The sequence below is a fragment of the Oncorhynchus kisutch genome, linkage group LG26, assembly GCF_002021735.2.
Source record: "Oncorhynchus kisutch isolate 150728-3 linkage group LG26, Okis_V2, whole genome shotgun sequence".
Taxonomy (NCBI): domain Eukaryota; kingdom Metazoa; phylum Chordata; class Actinopteri; order Salmoniformes; family Salmonidae; genus Oncorhynchus; species Oncorhynchus kisutch.
The window spans coordinates 32,304,331-32,319,270 of record NC_034199.2 but is presented as its reverse complement, the minus strand read 5'-3'; the positions used below and the strand labels follow the sequence as shown (position 1 = coordinate 32,319,270).

The window sequence follows — 14,940 nt, the reverse complement described above, 5'->3', positions numbered from 1 at the left end:
CACAAAGATTTAGTCATGACAATATACAGTCCAACAAGGAAAGACGTAAGAAGAATACACAAAGACAGACAGACAATATATAAGAATGAGGCCCTCAGATTAAATACCTTTGTGAGGTGTTGGAGGCTGAACTCTCTCTTCTTCTTCTTTTTCCTTTTGTTTGATTGTCTTCTGTGATATTTTAGTTTTATACGGGATGTCATCTTCATTAGGTGAAACAGCTTTCTTAGGTGGAATGACATCTACTTTAGGTGAAACAGCTTTCTTAGGTGGAATGACATCTACTTTAGGTGAAACAGCTTTCTTAGGTGGAATGACATCTACTTTAGGTGAAACAGCTTTCTTAGGTGGAATGACATCTACTTTAGGTGAAACAGCTTTCTTATATGCATTGGCTTCTTCCTCAGATAAGACAGCTTTCTTAGAAGGAATGGCTTCTACCTCAGATAAGACAGCTTTCTTAGAAGGAATGGCTTCTACCTCAGATAAGACAGCTTTCTTAGAAGGAATGGCTTCTACCTCAGATAAGACAGCTTTCTTAGAAGGAATGGCTTCTACCTCAGATAATACAGCTTTCTTAGAAGGAATGGCTTCTACCTCAGATAAGACAGCTTTCTTAGAAGGAATGGCTTCTACCTTAGGTGAGACAACTTTCCTTTGAGGAATAACCTTTATACTTAAGATAGCTTCTTTCTTAGTGGTAGTAGTAGCTGATTTCTTTGGTGGAACCACTGTCGCTGGGTCAATGTGTATAACACTATCTCTTTGGGTTGCATCTTCCTCTTTCTTTGCAACAATGGCTTGAATTGGTTGATCATCTATTTTCTTTATTTTAACTTCTTGCCTTACTATCTCAGTTTGTTGTATATCTTCCTCTTCTAAAGAAATATCATCCCTTACGTTTATCTGAGTCAATTCCTTTTCTCTCTCATATATCATAGCTTTGTCTCCATATGATACCTCTTCTCTGAAACTAACTTCCTCTGCCAGGGAAATTTTCTCAATGAAACCTGTTCTCTGTGAAACTTGCCCTGCTTCAGTCACAGGATCCCTCTTCACTGAAACGTCTTGCCTTACTTCAGTTACTGAAGCCTTCTTCACTGCAACTACTTGCCGTGCTTCAGTCACTGAATCTCTCTTCACTGAAACTTCTGGCCTCTTTTCAGCCCCTGAATCCACCTTCACTGAAACTTTTTGTGGCACTTCAGTCACAGAATCCCTCTGCACTGGAACTTGTTGCCATGTTTCAGTCATGGAATCCCTCTTAACTGAAACTTCTTGTCTCATTTCAGTTACTGAAGTCTTCTTCACTGAAAGTTCTTGCCACACTTCAGAAGCTGAATTAAGGTTTAGTGAAACTTCTTTCAGCTGTTCAGTTACTGAATCCCTCTTCACTGAAACATCTTTCCTTGCTTCAGTCTCTGTTGTTACAGTTAGCTCAGTTGTTGAAGGAACTGTGATGGCTTTAAAGACAACACAAATTCAAGATTTGCACAAGAAGAGAATATGAATTCAAGATTTGCACCATACAACGGTGACTAAGAAGATGACAGTAAAACACAGAGACACTTTTACATAAAAGGTTGCCTGGAAGATGTGAATGTGTTTGAATAACATTCGGAAAGTATTCAGACCCCTTGACTTTTTCCACATTTTGTTACGTTACAGCCTTATTCTAAAATGGATTGAATATTTTTTCTCTCAAATCAATCTACACACAATACCCCATAATGACAAAGTGAAAACAGGTTTTTTGAACTGTGCTATGACACTGGAAATTGAGCTCAGGTGCATCCTGTTTCCATTGATCATCCTTGAGATGTTCCTACAACTTGATCGGAGTCCACCTGTGGTAAATTCAATTGATTGGAAATTATTTGGAAAGGCACACACCTGTCTATAAAAGGTCCCTCAGTTGACAGTGCATGTCAGAGCAAAAACCAAGCAATGAGGTCGAAGGAATTGTCCATAGAACTCCGAGATAGGATTGAGTCGAGGCACAGATCTGGGGAAGGGTACCAAAAAATGTCTGCAGCATTGAAGGTCCACAAGAAAACAGTGGCCTTCATCATTCTTAAATGGAAGAAGTTTGGAACCACCAAGACCCTTCCTAGAGCTGGCCGCCCGGCTAAACTGAGCAATCGGAGGGGAAGGGCCTTGGTCAGGGTGGTGACCAAGATCCCGATGGTCACTTTAACAGAGCTCTAGAGTTCCTCTGTGGAGTTGGGAGAACCTTCCAGAAGGACAACCATCTCTGCAGCACTCCACCAATCAGGCTTTTATGATAGAGTGGCCAGATGGAAGCCACTCGAGAAACAAGATGCTCTGGTCTGATGAAACCAATGTTGAACTCTTTGGCCTGAATGCCAAGCGTCATGTCTGGAGGAAACCCGGCACCATCTCTATGGTGAAGCATGGTGGTGGCAGCATCATGTCTGGAGGAAACCCGGCACCATCTCTACGGTGAAGCATGGTGGTGGCAGCATCATGTCTGGAGGAAACCCGGCACCATCTCTACGGTGAAGCATGGTGGTGGCAGCATCATGTCTGGAGGAAACCCGGCACCATCCCTACGGTGAAGCATGGTGGTGGCGGCATCATGCTGTGGGGATGAACGGTGCAAAGTACAGTGAGATCATTCATGAAAACCTGCTCCAGAGCGCTCAGGACCTCAGACTGGGGTGAAAGTTCATCTTCCAACAGGACAATGACCCTAAGCACACAACCAAGACAATGCAGGAGTGGCCATTCAATGTCCTTGAGTGGCCCAGTCAGAAGCCGGACTTGAACCCGATCTAACATCTCTGGAGAGACCTGAAAATATCTGTGCAGTGATGCTCCCCATCCAACCTGACAGAGCTTGAGAGGATCTGCAGAGAAGAATGGGAGAAACTCCCCAAATACAGGTGTGCCAAGCCCGTAGCATCATACCCAAGAAGACTCAAGGCAGTAATCGCTGCCAAAGGTACTTCAACAAAGTACTTAGTAAAGGGTCTGAATATTTATGTGAATGTGAATTATTATTATATATTTTTTTTAATTTGCAAAGATTTCCAAACCTGATTTTGCTTTGTCATTATAGAGTATTGTGTGTAGATTGATGAATAAAAATAACCATTTTATAAATTTTAGAACAAGCCTGTAGAGCAGCAAAATTTGGAAAGGTCAAGAGGTCTGAATACTTTCCGAATGCAATGTATATCAAAATGTGACTTTCAAATGATCTGTAATGACTGCATTTTAGAATGTAGAATTGTAGAACACATGTAATGCAGTACAATACCTTTTACTTCAGGGGTTTCTTTGGGCTTAGGTGTGACTTCTAATTTTGCAGCTGGAGTAACTTTCTCTGGTTTCTGGGGGACTTCTATTCAAACAAGTTAATAATAAAAGCAATCACTAAAAGGAGCTCAAAGTTACTGAGAATCAGGTATGTACCAACGTGTGCTTTAGGAGAAGTCATGGTTTCTAGCATACCTTTTGTGACAGCAACTTCATCCTCCTTTTTAGGTTTAGTTACTGGTGTTCTCACAGGCGGCTCATCCTTCTGTTTCACTTTTTTAAGACACACATGACATTACCAAACAAATCGCAATACAGTACAAGCGTGACAGCACAAACACAATATAAACAGAATCTTAAGGAATTCATTCTGTTCAAAAGACTACCAAGAGTTTTGAAGATGAAAGAAGAGTTCAAAATGGAAAGGAAACCATTTTTTAACAACATCAGCATTTTCAATATCCAAAGATGTTGAAATATATACCTTTCTCTGTGTGGATTTCCTTTGGTGCAACTGGCTCTGCCGTGCTTGTTGCTTGCTGTGGCTTTTTAACTGCCTCTTCCTTTGGTGCTGCAACTGGCTCTGATTTGCTCATTGCTGTTTTTTTAGCTGCCTCTGTTGGTGTTGGTGCAGTTGGTGCTGCAACTGGCCTAGGCTTGCTAGTTTCCAGCTTTTTATCGGCATCTGTCTTTGGCCTCTCCGTTGTTTTAACATCCGTGATAACTTAAAAGGACATTCGTCAGTTGTTTTTTGCTACTTAAATCATTGATGGATGAAGAAGAGAAACCAGTATGTGCTAATCACACTCTAACGAGTGCTTTGCACATTTACAAAGAGCATGCTAAGTCAAGAAATAACCACAAAAAGACAACAATATACAGAAAACAAGTTCTGACAAACAAACCTTCAACATACTGGCAAACAACACATTATTTAAATCAAGAAACAATCAGATTTGTGGATTGCATAAGAAGAGTACATATACCCTCAAGGATATATGACTTTCAAGTACCTTTTGTTGGAGTAGTGTCTGTCTTTTTGGGAACATCTTTAGGTTTAGGTGGTGGAATCGCAGATTCTTCTTTCTTTGTGATCTCTGGTACTTTTTTGGGAACAACCTTAGCTGCAGGTGGTTGAGGTGTGGGTTCTTCTTTCTTGATGATTATTTCTGGCACTTTTTAAGAACATTATGATTAAATGGATGATTCACCCAAATCACAAATTGCAAGCACGTATTCTATGGACCTATTGAGTCAGCAATCCAATATTTGGGTTTGTTTAAGCTGTGGCTAAGGAAACCAAACAAATCTTGGATTGCTGACTCTACAGATTGGAATATTGCTTGCTAATTATCCATACGATAATTTAAGAATTGTAATTTGGGAGAATTTGGAACAATAAAAAAACACTGCTAAAGAGGTTAGCATAAATAAGAATGAAGAGATAGCTTGTTCACAACACTTAGAAGACATGTACATACAACACAGCTTAAGATGTAAAGTATATTGCAACGAGTTAACATTTTTGCTAAACTGGAAGCTTTACCTTTTTTTGAAATGTCCTCTTGTGGAGGTGACTCTGGCTTTCTAATGGGCTCAGCTTTGGGATATTCCTCAGGAACTTTAAAGAACATTTGTTTGGTTTTAATGCTCAATAATGAATTCAGAGTGAAGCAAACAAAACAAACAGATGCATACATATCTCATTACAAACATCAATAAACACAGGTAGACATAAAGACATTGTGTTTGACTTGGACAAAAATAATGCAGACATGTCATAAAAGGACAGGAGTAGGAAAGAGCAATAAAGACAATATATAACAGTACCTTTGGGGTGAGGAGCTTCTGGTGTCTTTGTGGGAATGGGTTTTGGCTTTGGTTGAGCTTCAACCCTAGCTGCAGGTGCCATTTTTGTCTCAGGGGCCACTTTGGGCTCAGTAGCCATATGAGGTATGGGTGTAGGCACATCTTTCAGGTAATACAGAAACACTACCATTAGCAAATGTAAAGAATATACTTATAAAAGATGTAAGACTAAGAGAAAGCAAGAATACACACATGACAGTAAACAGTTCAATAAGAAATGATCCAATGCTCTCAAGTGAATTACTTCACAGGCATTGATGAGACTAACAGTGAGTATGTTTCACCACTGTCAAACCACAAACAATGACAAGCCACAGACACATTCAAAAATATGGAATAAAATCACATAGAAAAGACACATTGAACATGCACAGGAAATGAGACGAATCAAAAAGGAAAGCATTGGCTGACAAAAAAAAGGTGTAATACCTTTGCTGGGTTCTGGTGGTGAAATGGCCCGCTTTGGTTCAACATATTCTTCTAAGATAAATGAAAAAGGTACTAGACTTATCTGATAAAAGTAAACACATTTAAAATGCTAAGAATCAAATCAGTGTGCTATTCGCATTAAGAGATCAACAGACAAAGACACGAAGGACAGACAGAGAAAAGAGTGAGGGACAGATAAAGTAACACAAACACACAACATTACTGTACCTGTAGGAGTGGGACAGGGCTTTTCATGTTCAACCAGTGGAGTGATCTTTTCTTCATGAGGCCTCCTTGCTTCAGGTACTTAAAAACATTGTGACTCTGTTTAAATGTCTCTCTCTGCACATACAGTACGCTGTACATTGTAGATCTTACATCCTACATAACTGATGACATCAAACATACTTGACATAAACCAAACATTTTTTACACAAATGAACAGTCATTAAGAATGGTTGACAAACAACATAGAATTAAAGAGAAAGGAAAGAATGACCTTAGAAGCACAGGGTCATGTGAATACCTTTGGTCGGAGCTGGAGCTGATGGCCTTTCCTCAGGTTCCTTGTAAGCTTCAGGAACTTCAAAGATAATTCCTTCATTAGAATACTAACTACTGCACAAATACTACTGCCATATGCGCCAGTAGACACAAAGGGGATAAGTTAGTAAGTAGGCTAATACTATTGCAAAAACTCTACTGCCTTACATGCCAATAGACAAAAACACAGTAACTTAGTAAGTAGGCTAATACTACTGCAAAGCTTTGTCTGCAGTAACTTGGTGTTGCATTAATACTGTGTTAATGAAGCACTTTACATTTAAATGTATATTTATACAAATAGATATTGCCGCACATTGGCAGACTCACAGACGACAGCAGGTATGTACAGTAGTTGGACAGACAAAAGAGTTTGGTTGGACGAACACATATAGGAGTGTTTTTCCTTGACAACATATAGACCCAATGGCCATTTTTCAAGAGAAGTTACAAAGTAACATTGATTTTGGCATGTTTACAAGTTTACAAGTTTAATTCACAGCCATAAGCTGTTTTATGTGTCAATACCTTTAGGTACTCCTTCTCTTGTTCCCACTTGAGTTTTGGAAACACTTTCATCAACGGGTATCCTTTCTCCTGATGAAAAACAAGGAACAAACTTAGCTAAGGGCATTTAAAGAAGTTAAAATGAACAAATGTAGGACTGACATAACATATCCTAAAAAAACTCATCATCAAATAGGATAGAAGAAACAACAATGTCATACAACATTTAAATAGATGTAATGGTGATATTAGGGATTAATCAATGATCCTGCATTTACAGTACAACAACTAAAGAAACACAAAAAGAGGGATAAAATGAAAGTGTTAGTACAAGAAAACTAGGGAACATTGACATGACATACATAAAGTACACACACACACACAACCTTTGAACCTATTACAGTTGACAAACAGAGAGATTTCTTGACATATGCAGATATTTAGTAATTATTGTTATTTTATCGACTGATACATGTTATCTCCAGAATACTATTATTATACCTGTGTATGAAGAGAACTGAAGTTCTATCTTTTCTTCTTGCATTTCCCAACTTTCTTGCATTTCTTGCTCAAATTCTAGTTAGTATATCAAATTATAATAATCAATGGTAATAATACATTGTAGGAATGAGAGAATAAACACATCAACTTACTAGTGACACTAAAAACAATTAAACTACAATGAATAAACAAAAACAATGAAATTAAGAATGAATGATAAGGAAGTGATGATGGATTGTTAGATTTTTTGTGATGAGTTTAAGTGCCCAAACAACAGGCCCAACTAAAGGATGATAAGTATTTAATATTAGGGATGAGGTATTGATGAGGGATGAGGTCTTGATGAGGGATGAGGGATTTATTAGGGATGAAGGATTTAAGTAAGTATTAGAAGTCGCATGTGGGATTAAGATAAATCACAAGGTATTGTACCTCTCATTTCTGTCATTTCTTCATAATAGTATTCAGCTGATTCTTCTTTGGGTTAAAAACGGAAGAAATTCTTAATTGTACCATAAAAGATTCCAGTTTAGTTTATGTAAATGTTCAACTTAACAATTAACATGTGCCAATCTTACCTTTGTATGCTTGTATTGATGAATCTGGGACATCTAAGGGTGTTGTAATAAATAAGTATACATATAATCTGACAATATACACATGGTTAATGTTGACAGAATATTAGATTGGGGTGGTTATTTGCTATGGCAGTAAAACCTCACATATCCAACAAAGCCTGTCCAATAATATACCTTACATTTCATGTTGATATTCATGTCATAAAGACCCTTAGTATAAAGGGTTTCAGAAAATTACTAAATATTTTGTCACAGTGATTATTTTCTGTTGTTTTCTATTGCAATGACCAACCTATAAACTCTGGTTCAAACAAGGTTGACGTGCGGTTTTACTGTACTTTAAAAGGTCTTTGGGAATTTTTGAAATTTGGTCCTACATTTGTTAATTTGGCATTTGGTTAATTTGAAAATAATACTCACCAAAAGGAACCCTTCCTAATTCAATTTCTGTGAAAGGAGGAAGTAAAGGTATTATAACACGAGAATAATAATTGATGTATATAAATGCCTATAGGACTATCTAGCTAGTAAATATACAGACCTTTGCCTGAAAGGTAAAGTTCAGCTGTGCTTTTAGCTTCACCGTTGGGTTCCAACCGCGCAATCACCGAGTAAACGCCTACAGGATTAGTGATGAAGATGGCTGAGTTTCTCATGATTATATTTTTATTTGTACGACTATAAAGTACATTTGCTTGACTCAAATCTACACACCTTCATCATCAGAGGTTATATTGCGGATGGTCATAAAGTGTCGTCGGCCTTCACTTCTGAAGTTATACTTTGGGCTCTCTTTAAGTCCCCAGGTGTCTTTGTACCATGTAACGATAGCATTGTCGAAGGACAACTCGCATTCGAAGGTAGCAGATTGGTTCTCATTCACTTCAATGCTCTGGATGCGTTTGGTGAAGTGAATTATGCCAGCTAAAAGCAGATCATGGGAATCACTCTTAGCGTTGGCAGTTTGGTTTTGTTTAAAACTATGAGTAACATTTTTTATCTTAAGCGTTACATCCTTTCTTAAAATCATTTATTACAAATATAATTGTGATTCTTAAGTGGGATCTTAAATATCGAAGTGAATCTATGTTAAATGCAGTAAAACATAAAGAAGTCAAACATAAAGAACAAGAACAATCTAACAAACAAAGACATGTACAATACGAGCAGCAAAGAGGTTAGTAAGTGATATCCTGGAGGCAAACTAAATGATATCCTAAATCCAAACTATTTGTTCAAACTATGGTCCCTTACCTTGTTGATCTCCATCTGTAAATTAGTATGGGAATAAGAAATTGATCAATTCCCAGTATAAACAATTCCGTACATCTCTTTCATGAGGACTCAAAAAACATAAATGAGTACCTACCCCCAACGGTCAATTTGGCGCTGGAGATATGTGGGCCACATACAACACGGTAGTTGCCCTGGTCTTTGGTTTGACACTGCTTGATCTTCAAGATGTGACGGTCACCGACAATGCTGATTTCATATTTGTCATTGTTGTCAAGCTTCTGAGTTCCCTTGTACCAGGACAGGGTGATCTCAGGGTAGTTGATCTTGATGTCACACTCAAAGGTTGCTGTGCTTAATGGAGTGGTATCTTGGTCTTCGATGTCGCTCACCAGAGTGACAGGCTGTAGATAAAAAGTATTATTATCAGTGGATATTCTGTCTAACCTAACACATTTTAGTGGACGTATTCAGATAGTTCCAACACTTAATATTTTAGGAACATTTAGTACCTCAGCCTGCATTCTTGATTGCAACTCAGCCATAAACCTGGCCGTATCCTTAGATTCTCCTCCATGCTCAGTTTCCTGGATCAGAAAAATGTATAGTTATAATAATATATCATACTCACAATAAAGAGTTATTTACAGCAGGGCTCAACATTATGATAAATCCATAAAAGCAGAGTAGTTTTTGCTGCCCCAAGAACAGCTTATGAAAAAGCTGTGGTGGGCAGCAAGTTATCCTGGATGACTTACTTCCCTGTAGGGTGAAACCTTTCCTGGGCCAGTGCCAATGTCGAGCCATGCTTAGTCCTAGATAGGCCATTTCAATTATTTATTATCTTACCGGTTTTCCACTTTCCGCTTCTTTCTCCCTCTTTAGCTGCTCAATGGCCTGAAGAAGACAACGGTAGTCAGTGATTCCGTATTCTCTAACAACTTTTTCATAGTCTTTGGGGTCCACACCCCTAAGAATCTCCACGAGGTCAATCTCTCCCTCCTTCTTTGGACTTTTCTGTTTGGATGGTGTCCTGTGTGTGAGAAGAGGGATATATATAGTAGTTCAAATAATTTCAAGTGTCTCTCATTAGATGTTAAATTTATTGGTGGCATTACATATTTCTTTACAACTACACATACTTCTTCAGTTTTGCTCTGAAGCCTCCATCTACTCCCCCGGTGTCTTTCCTTTCGTCAACATTCAGGTCAGTGCTGCATTCTATTTCTCCTGCTTTGTTAGTTGCGACACATCTGTACTGTCCGGAGTCAGATTTGGTTATTTCTGTGATCTCCAACTTGGCATCTGGGCCTTTCTGCTCAATAGTGATGCGACCACCATGAGTGATCTGTCTCCACTTGCCCTTCATCCATTTCACGTTAGGAATAGGATCACCTCCAACTTTGGCAATGAAAGTTGCAGTGCCCTCTGTGAGTCAGAAACAACATAAAGTTGGCATCATGCACAAGCACAGTAAAGTATTTTCTAAGCATGTTGAGGTAAATGTTTAGATGTAATTGAGAATAAGTCAATCATACTTACTCTCTGTTACATTGACACTCAGGGGCTCATCTACAAAGAACAAGTTGTCAAATCTCTTTGTTGGAGTCTTTGCTGGAGCTGGAGCTGGGGCTGCAGCAGTGGCCTCAGGTTTGACTTCTTTTTCTGAAATCAAACAGAATTTCAGTCAAGCAGCTGCCCAGAGGGAAAATCACAATGACATGTCAAATTGCAGCAACAGTAAACAACATAGGAATGTCAAGTAAATACTTTTGCACAATATGACCTTGTTACCTCTAATTGTCACTCTGGACCTTGCAAATTCACTTCCAACATCGTTGGTAGCCTTGCAGAGATAGTCCCCTGCATCTGTTTTCGATGTGCGGAGGACCTCCAAAGAGGCAGTGCCATCAGAAAAAACAACTCTACAGTTTGTGGAGGATTTTATCTCCTTCCTTTCCTTCAACCAATTAATCTTCAGAGGAGGGGCTCCATGGACATGGCAGCTAAGCTTCAGGTTCTCACCCTCGTTTACAGTCACAGGTTTGAGAGGGATGTCGAATACTGGGCCCTTCTTGTGTTCTGGTGATGTTTAGTGAACAACAAAGATTTTTTCATAGAAGCATGCACAAAAATGTTGACGAGTGATGCAACATAATGCATACAAATATAATATGACAATACACACAAAGATACGTACCTGAAATGTTAAGTGACACTTGGTAGGAGGCACTACCAGCTTCATTGGTGGCTGTGCAGGTATAAGCACCACTGTCTGAGAGTTGGGAGCTCTTGATATGCAGCATGGCCACGTTGCTCTTGAATTCCATTTCGTACTTATCAGAGGCGTGAATTTCACTGTGATTCTTGGACCAAACGATGTCAATGGGTTGAGATCCAGATAAACGACCCTCAATCTTCACCAAATGACCCTCTGTATCTTCCATTGTCTCTGCAGGCTTCTTGGTGAAGTTGGGGGAGATTTTGCGCTCTAGTGACAAAATAAATTATACATCAATAGGTTGAATTATGAAAATGATGTCCTTGAATCAAAGTATAAGGTGCACTATAGCAAGATGTAGATAACAAATATTATTTGTAAGCATTCAGGCATATTATTTCTGGAACCGTACTGAAATAACAGGAAATACAAAAATATTGCAAGGTAATGGTAACCATATATACAACAAATTACAGAAATGAGTAATGGTAACCATACAGCCTACTAGTGTTTACTGTACCTTGCACAACTAGTAATCAAATACTGTACCTGAAACATGTATAAGAAATACATGTAAGAAGATTTTTTAAAGATTTTTACCTATTTTTACTTGACAATGACAGATATCAGTTCCGGCTCCATTGGTAACTTCGCAAGAGTATTTCCCAGCTGCCTCAAAACTGTCACTGTTAAGGACGTCCAACATAGAGTAGGTGTCTGTGGTTGTCACAGTATACTGATAAGAGGCATAGAGTTGTTTCCCATCCTTCAGCCAGGTGACAAATATGCTGGGCGTTCCAGAGTATGTGCATTCGAGTTTCAAATGTTTGCCCTTGACAACTGAAATGTCTGCCAGCTTCTTGATGAAGTGTACTGGTTCTGAGAGGAGCAATAGTGAAATTATGTTACATCACTGTTATTAGGATGGTTTTTGCATGAAAAAAAGACTATTTCAACACAAACACAGTGGTAGTATTTGCTGTAGCTTATCGAAGCCATACTTTTAACGATGAAAGACTTTAGCAAGAACAGGAAATCTGTAAAAAATTCAACCAACCTTGAATTTGAAGCTCGAGTTTAGCTTTACAAGATGCAGTTCCAACACTATTTGTAGCTATACAAGTGTATTCCCCAGAGTGTTTCATTTCACCCCGTGCAATTTTTAGGGCAGCAGTGTTATCATCATAAGACATTAAGTATTCTCCATCATTTTTTAAAGATCCATTGTCTTTTAGCCAGGAGACTTCTAAAGGAGAGGATCCTACAACACGACACTCAAATATGACTGGCTGTCCTACAGCCTGTTCAAGACTAGTACATTTCTTGGGGAAGGAAGGTGGTGTTTTGACATCTAGAATGGAGCAATTAAACAGAAGGCATGTTTACATTTGTTACCATGCATAACATTTGTGAAGGTAAAAATGAAGCAAGCAAAGAAAACTAAGACGAGCATCACCTTTCACTGATAAGCGGCAGCTGTTTGAGGCAGATCCAATTCTGTTCTCAGCTTTGCATGTGTATTCACCAGTATCAACCTTTGACGGTTTGCTTAGTATCAAAGTCGCAATGCCATTTGAAAATGCCATTTGGCAAGTATTGGTAGCATAAAGCTTTCCGTCAGCTTTGAACCAGGACACACTAATATCAGGGGTTCCTCCAATGCGGCATTTCAAGCAAACTGGATCACCAGAAGTGACTTCCATTGGTTCCAGTTCCTCAACAAAGAATGGTCGTTCTAAAGTGACAGATAAAAATGGTTAAATAAAAAAAGTATCAAATGGATATGATTGAATGCATATGAATGAATTGAGATGCTTTTACCTAATAAGGTCACTTGAGCATGGCAGATATCAGTTCCAACTCCATTGGTAACTTCGCAAGAGTATTTCCCACTTGCAGTCATGCTATCGCTATTGAGTACTTCCAAGACGCAGGAAGTCTCTGTGGTCAACACGTTATACTGATAAGAGGCATAGAGCTGTTTCCCATCTTTCAACCAAGTAACAAATATTTTGGGAGTTCCATTGTATGTGCATTCAAGTTTCAAAGGTTTCCCCTTTTCAGAAGACATGTCCTTCAGCTTCTTCACAAACTGTACTGGTTCTGGGAGGAGCAATAGTCAAATCAGTAACATCGCTGTAGTTTCGGTATGTTAGAATATGCATGAAAAAAAAGTGTAATTTCAGAATTCATTACCATGTTAACTAACCTTTCATGAACAGATTAACTGGGCAACTTTCCTTCCCAGCATCATTTATAATCTGGCATGTATACTCTCCAGCATCTGATTTGGCCACTTTGTATAGCTCCAAAGTAGCTGCATTGCCCTGGAGAGCAATTTCACAGCCCTTTCCAGACACAATTTCCCTGGTGCCCCTGAACCATTTAAGTTTCAGTGGGGCACTTCCATGGACTGTTGCTGAAAATGTTACATTTGCACCAGGCAGAGCTTCCTTTGCCTGAGGTTTTTCCACAAAGGATGGAGGTTCTTAATAAGAAAAAATAAATGTTGTATAGCGTAAGTATTCTCTTTCGGAAACACATCACTTCTCATGTTGGATTTATTTTTCTCCATAAAAATCCATGCTGACAAGTCTACATATCTACTGACCTTGTACAATCATAGAAGCACTTGTTTCACTGGCTCCTGCTGTGTTAACGGCTTTGCATGTGTATTTTCCAGAGTCGGACAACTTAAGAGTTGGCAGTTTAACTTTGCAGGTGTTGTCACTGCAAATAATTTCGTGATTTGGTCCACTCTTGATCTCCTGACCAATGTGGTGCCAAGAGATAGTGAAAGGTGGAGAACCTGCAACTTTGCATTCCATTTCACCAGGTTTACCAACAATAGTATGGGTGTCTCTCAGTTTCCTGATGAATGTGGGTGGAATCTTTTTATCTGTTTAAAAAATAATAAGTAATGACGGATTGTAAATGTAATAAAATGGCAATGGATTGTAAATATCAAATTGAATTAATCGGAAGGTATGATACTAGTGGTACCAACCTAGGACAGTGAGGGTTGTCTTGCAGGAAACACTGCCAACCTCATTTTTGACCTCACATTTGTATTCTCCTGTATCAACTCTCTCTGTCGACAGGACTTTCAGGCTGGAGATATTATTTGAGAAGGTTATCTTATGCTTGGTGCCAGAGGAGAGCTCGACACCGTCCTTGAACCACGTAGATTTCAATTCTGGTGTTCCGGCTACGGTGACTTCAAGAGTTGCTGAATCACCTGCCTTGACATTGAATGACTCTGGGCTATCCACAATGGTAGCCGGTTCTGAAAATTAAGTAGGACCACACTTCATATTTAGAAAGCAGAAACTTACTAAATGTATGTCAATGTAATCTTCATTGAGTGGGGACATGGAGTCCTACAAACCTAAGACAGTGAGGTTGGAAACACATTCCACAACTCCAGAATCATTTTTGAGTTGGCAGATATATTTGCCACCTGTGGTTTGGTCAGCCTTAAAGACCTTCAGGGTGACCACGCTGTTCTCAAATGTGATTTTCCGGTTGTCTCCATCCCTAAGAACATGATCCTTATCTTGCACCCAAGAAACAGTTATAGGCTGAGAGCCTTTGACGGTGGCCATCAGAGTGACTTCTTCACCCAATTTGACTGACTGGTTTACCAGTTTCTTCACAAAAACAGGTGCTTCTGAATAGTGAGAAAGGATTGATTGTGGTGAGGAGAAGCAATCATATTGGTAATGTTGTATGTATGAATATAACTAAGATATGTTGAATATCCATTGAAGATATAGT

General features: G+C 38.9%; 1 protein-coding gene across 1 annotated transcript in view; it reads right to left on the bottom strand.

Moving 5' to 3' along the window:
- Positions 1–14,940, bottom strand: part of ttn.1 (titin, tandem duplicate 1) — a 167,902-nt gene that overhangs the window by 115,805 nt on the left and 37,157 nt on the right. Inside the window, exons 45-77 of the mRNA XM_031805693.1 lie at positions 14,552–14,833; positions 14,171–14,449; positions 13,775–14,062; positions 13,373–13,651; positions 12,985–13,266; positions 12,620–12,898; positions 12,221–12,514; positions 11,764–12,042; positions 11,143–11,433; positions 10,737–11,024; positions 10,485–10,607; positions 10,085–10,370; positions 9,792–9,975; positions 9,455–9,529; positions 9,079–9,346; positions 8,964–8,978; positions 8,424–8,633; positions 8,251–8,328; positions 8,130–8,156; positions 7,710–7,742; positions 7,564–7,608; positions 7,132–7,206; positions 6,652–6,720; positions 6,107–6,163; positions 5,809–5,886; positions 5,581–5,631; positions 5,113–5,253; positions 4,829–4,903; positions 4,296–4,457; positions 3,767–4,006; positions 3,478–3,555; positions 3,284–3,367; positions 108–1,463 (exon numbers count right to left, since the gene is read on the bottom strand). Of these exons, the coding sequence (XP_031661553.1) occupies positions 108–1,463; positions 3,284–3,367; positions 3,478–3,555; positions 3,767–4,006; positions 4,296–4,457; positions 4,829–4,903; positions 5,113–5,253; positions 5,581–5,631; positions 5,809–5,886; positions 6,107–6,163; positions 6,652–6,720; positions 7,132–7,206; positions 7,564–7,608; positions 7,710–7,742; positions 8,130–8,156; positions 8,251–8,328; positions 8,424–8,633; positions 8,964–8,978; positions 9,079–9,346; positions 9,455–9,529; positions 9,792–9,975; positions 10,085–10,370; positions 10,485–10,607; positions 10,737–11,024; positions 11,143–11,433; positions 11,764–12,042; positions 12,221–12,514; positions 12,620–12,898; positions 12,985–13,266; positions 13,373–13,651; positions 13,775–14,062; positions 14,171–14,449; positions 14,552–14,833 (6,651 nt within the window). The remainder of the gene's footprint in view (positions 1–107; positions 1,464–3,283; positions 3,368–3,477; positions 3,556–3,766; positions 4,007–4,295; positions 4,458–4,828; positions 4,904–5,112; positions 5,254–5,580; positions 5,632–5,808; positions 5,887–6,106; positions 6,164–6,651; positions 6,721–7,131; positions 7,207–7,563; positions 7,609–7,709; positions 7,743–8,129; positions 8,157–8,250; positions 8,329–8,423; positions 8,634–8,963; positions 8,979–9,078; positions 9,347–9,454; positions 9,530–9,791; positions 9,976–10,084; positions 10,371–10,484; positions 10,608–10,736; positions 11,025–11,142; positions 11,434–11,763; positions 12,043–12,220; positions 12,515–12,619; positions 12,899–12,984; positions 13,267–13,372; positions 13,652–13,774; positions 14,063–14,170; positions 14,450–14,551; positions 14,834–14,940) is intronic.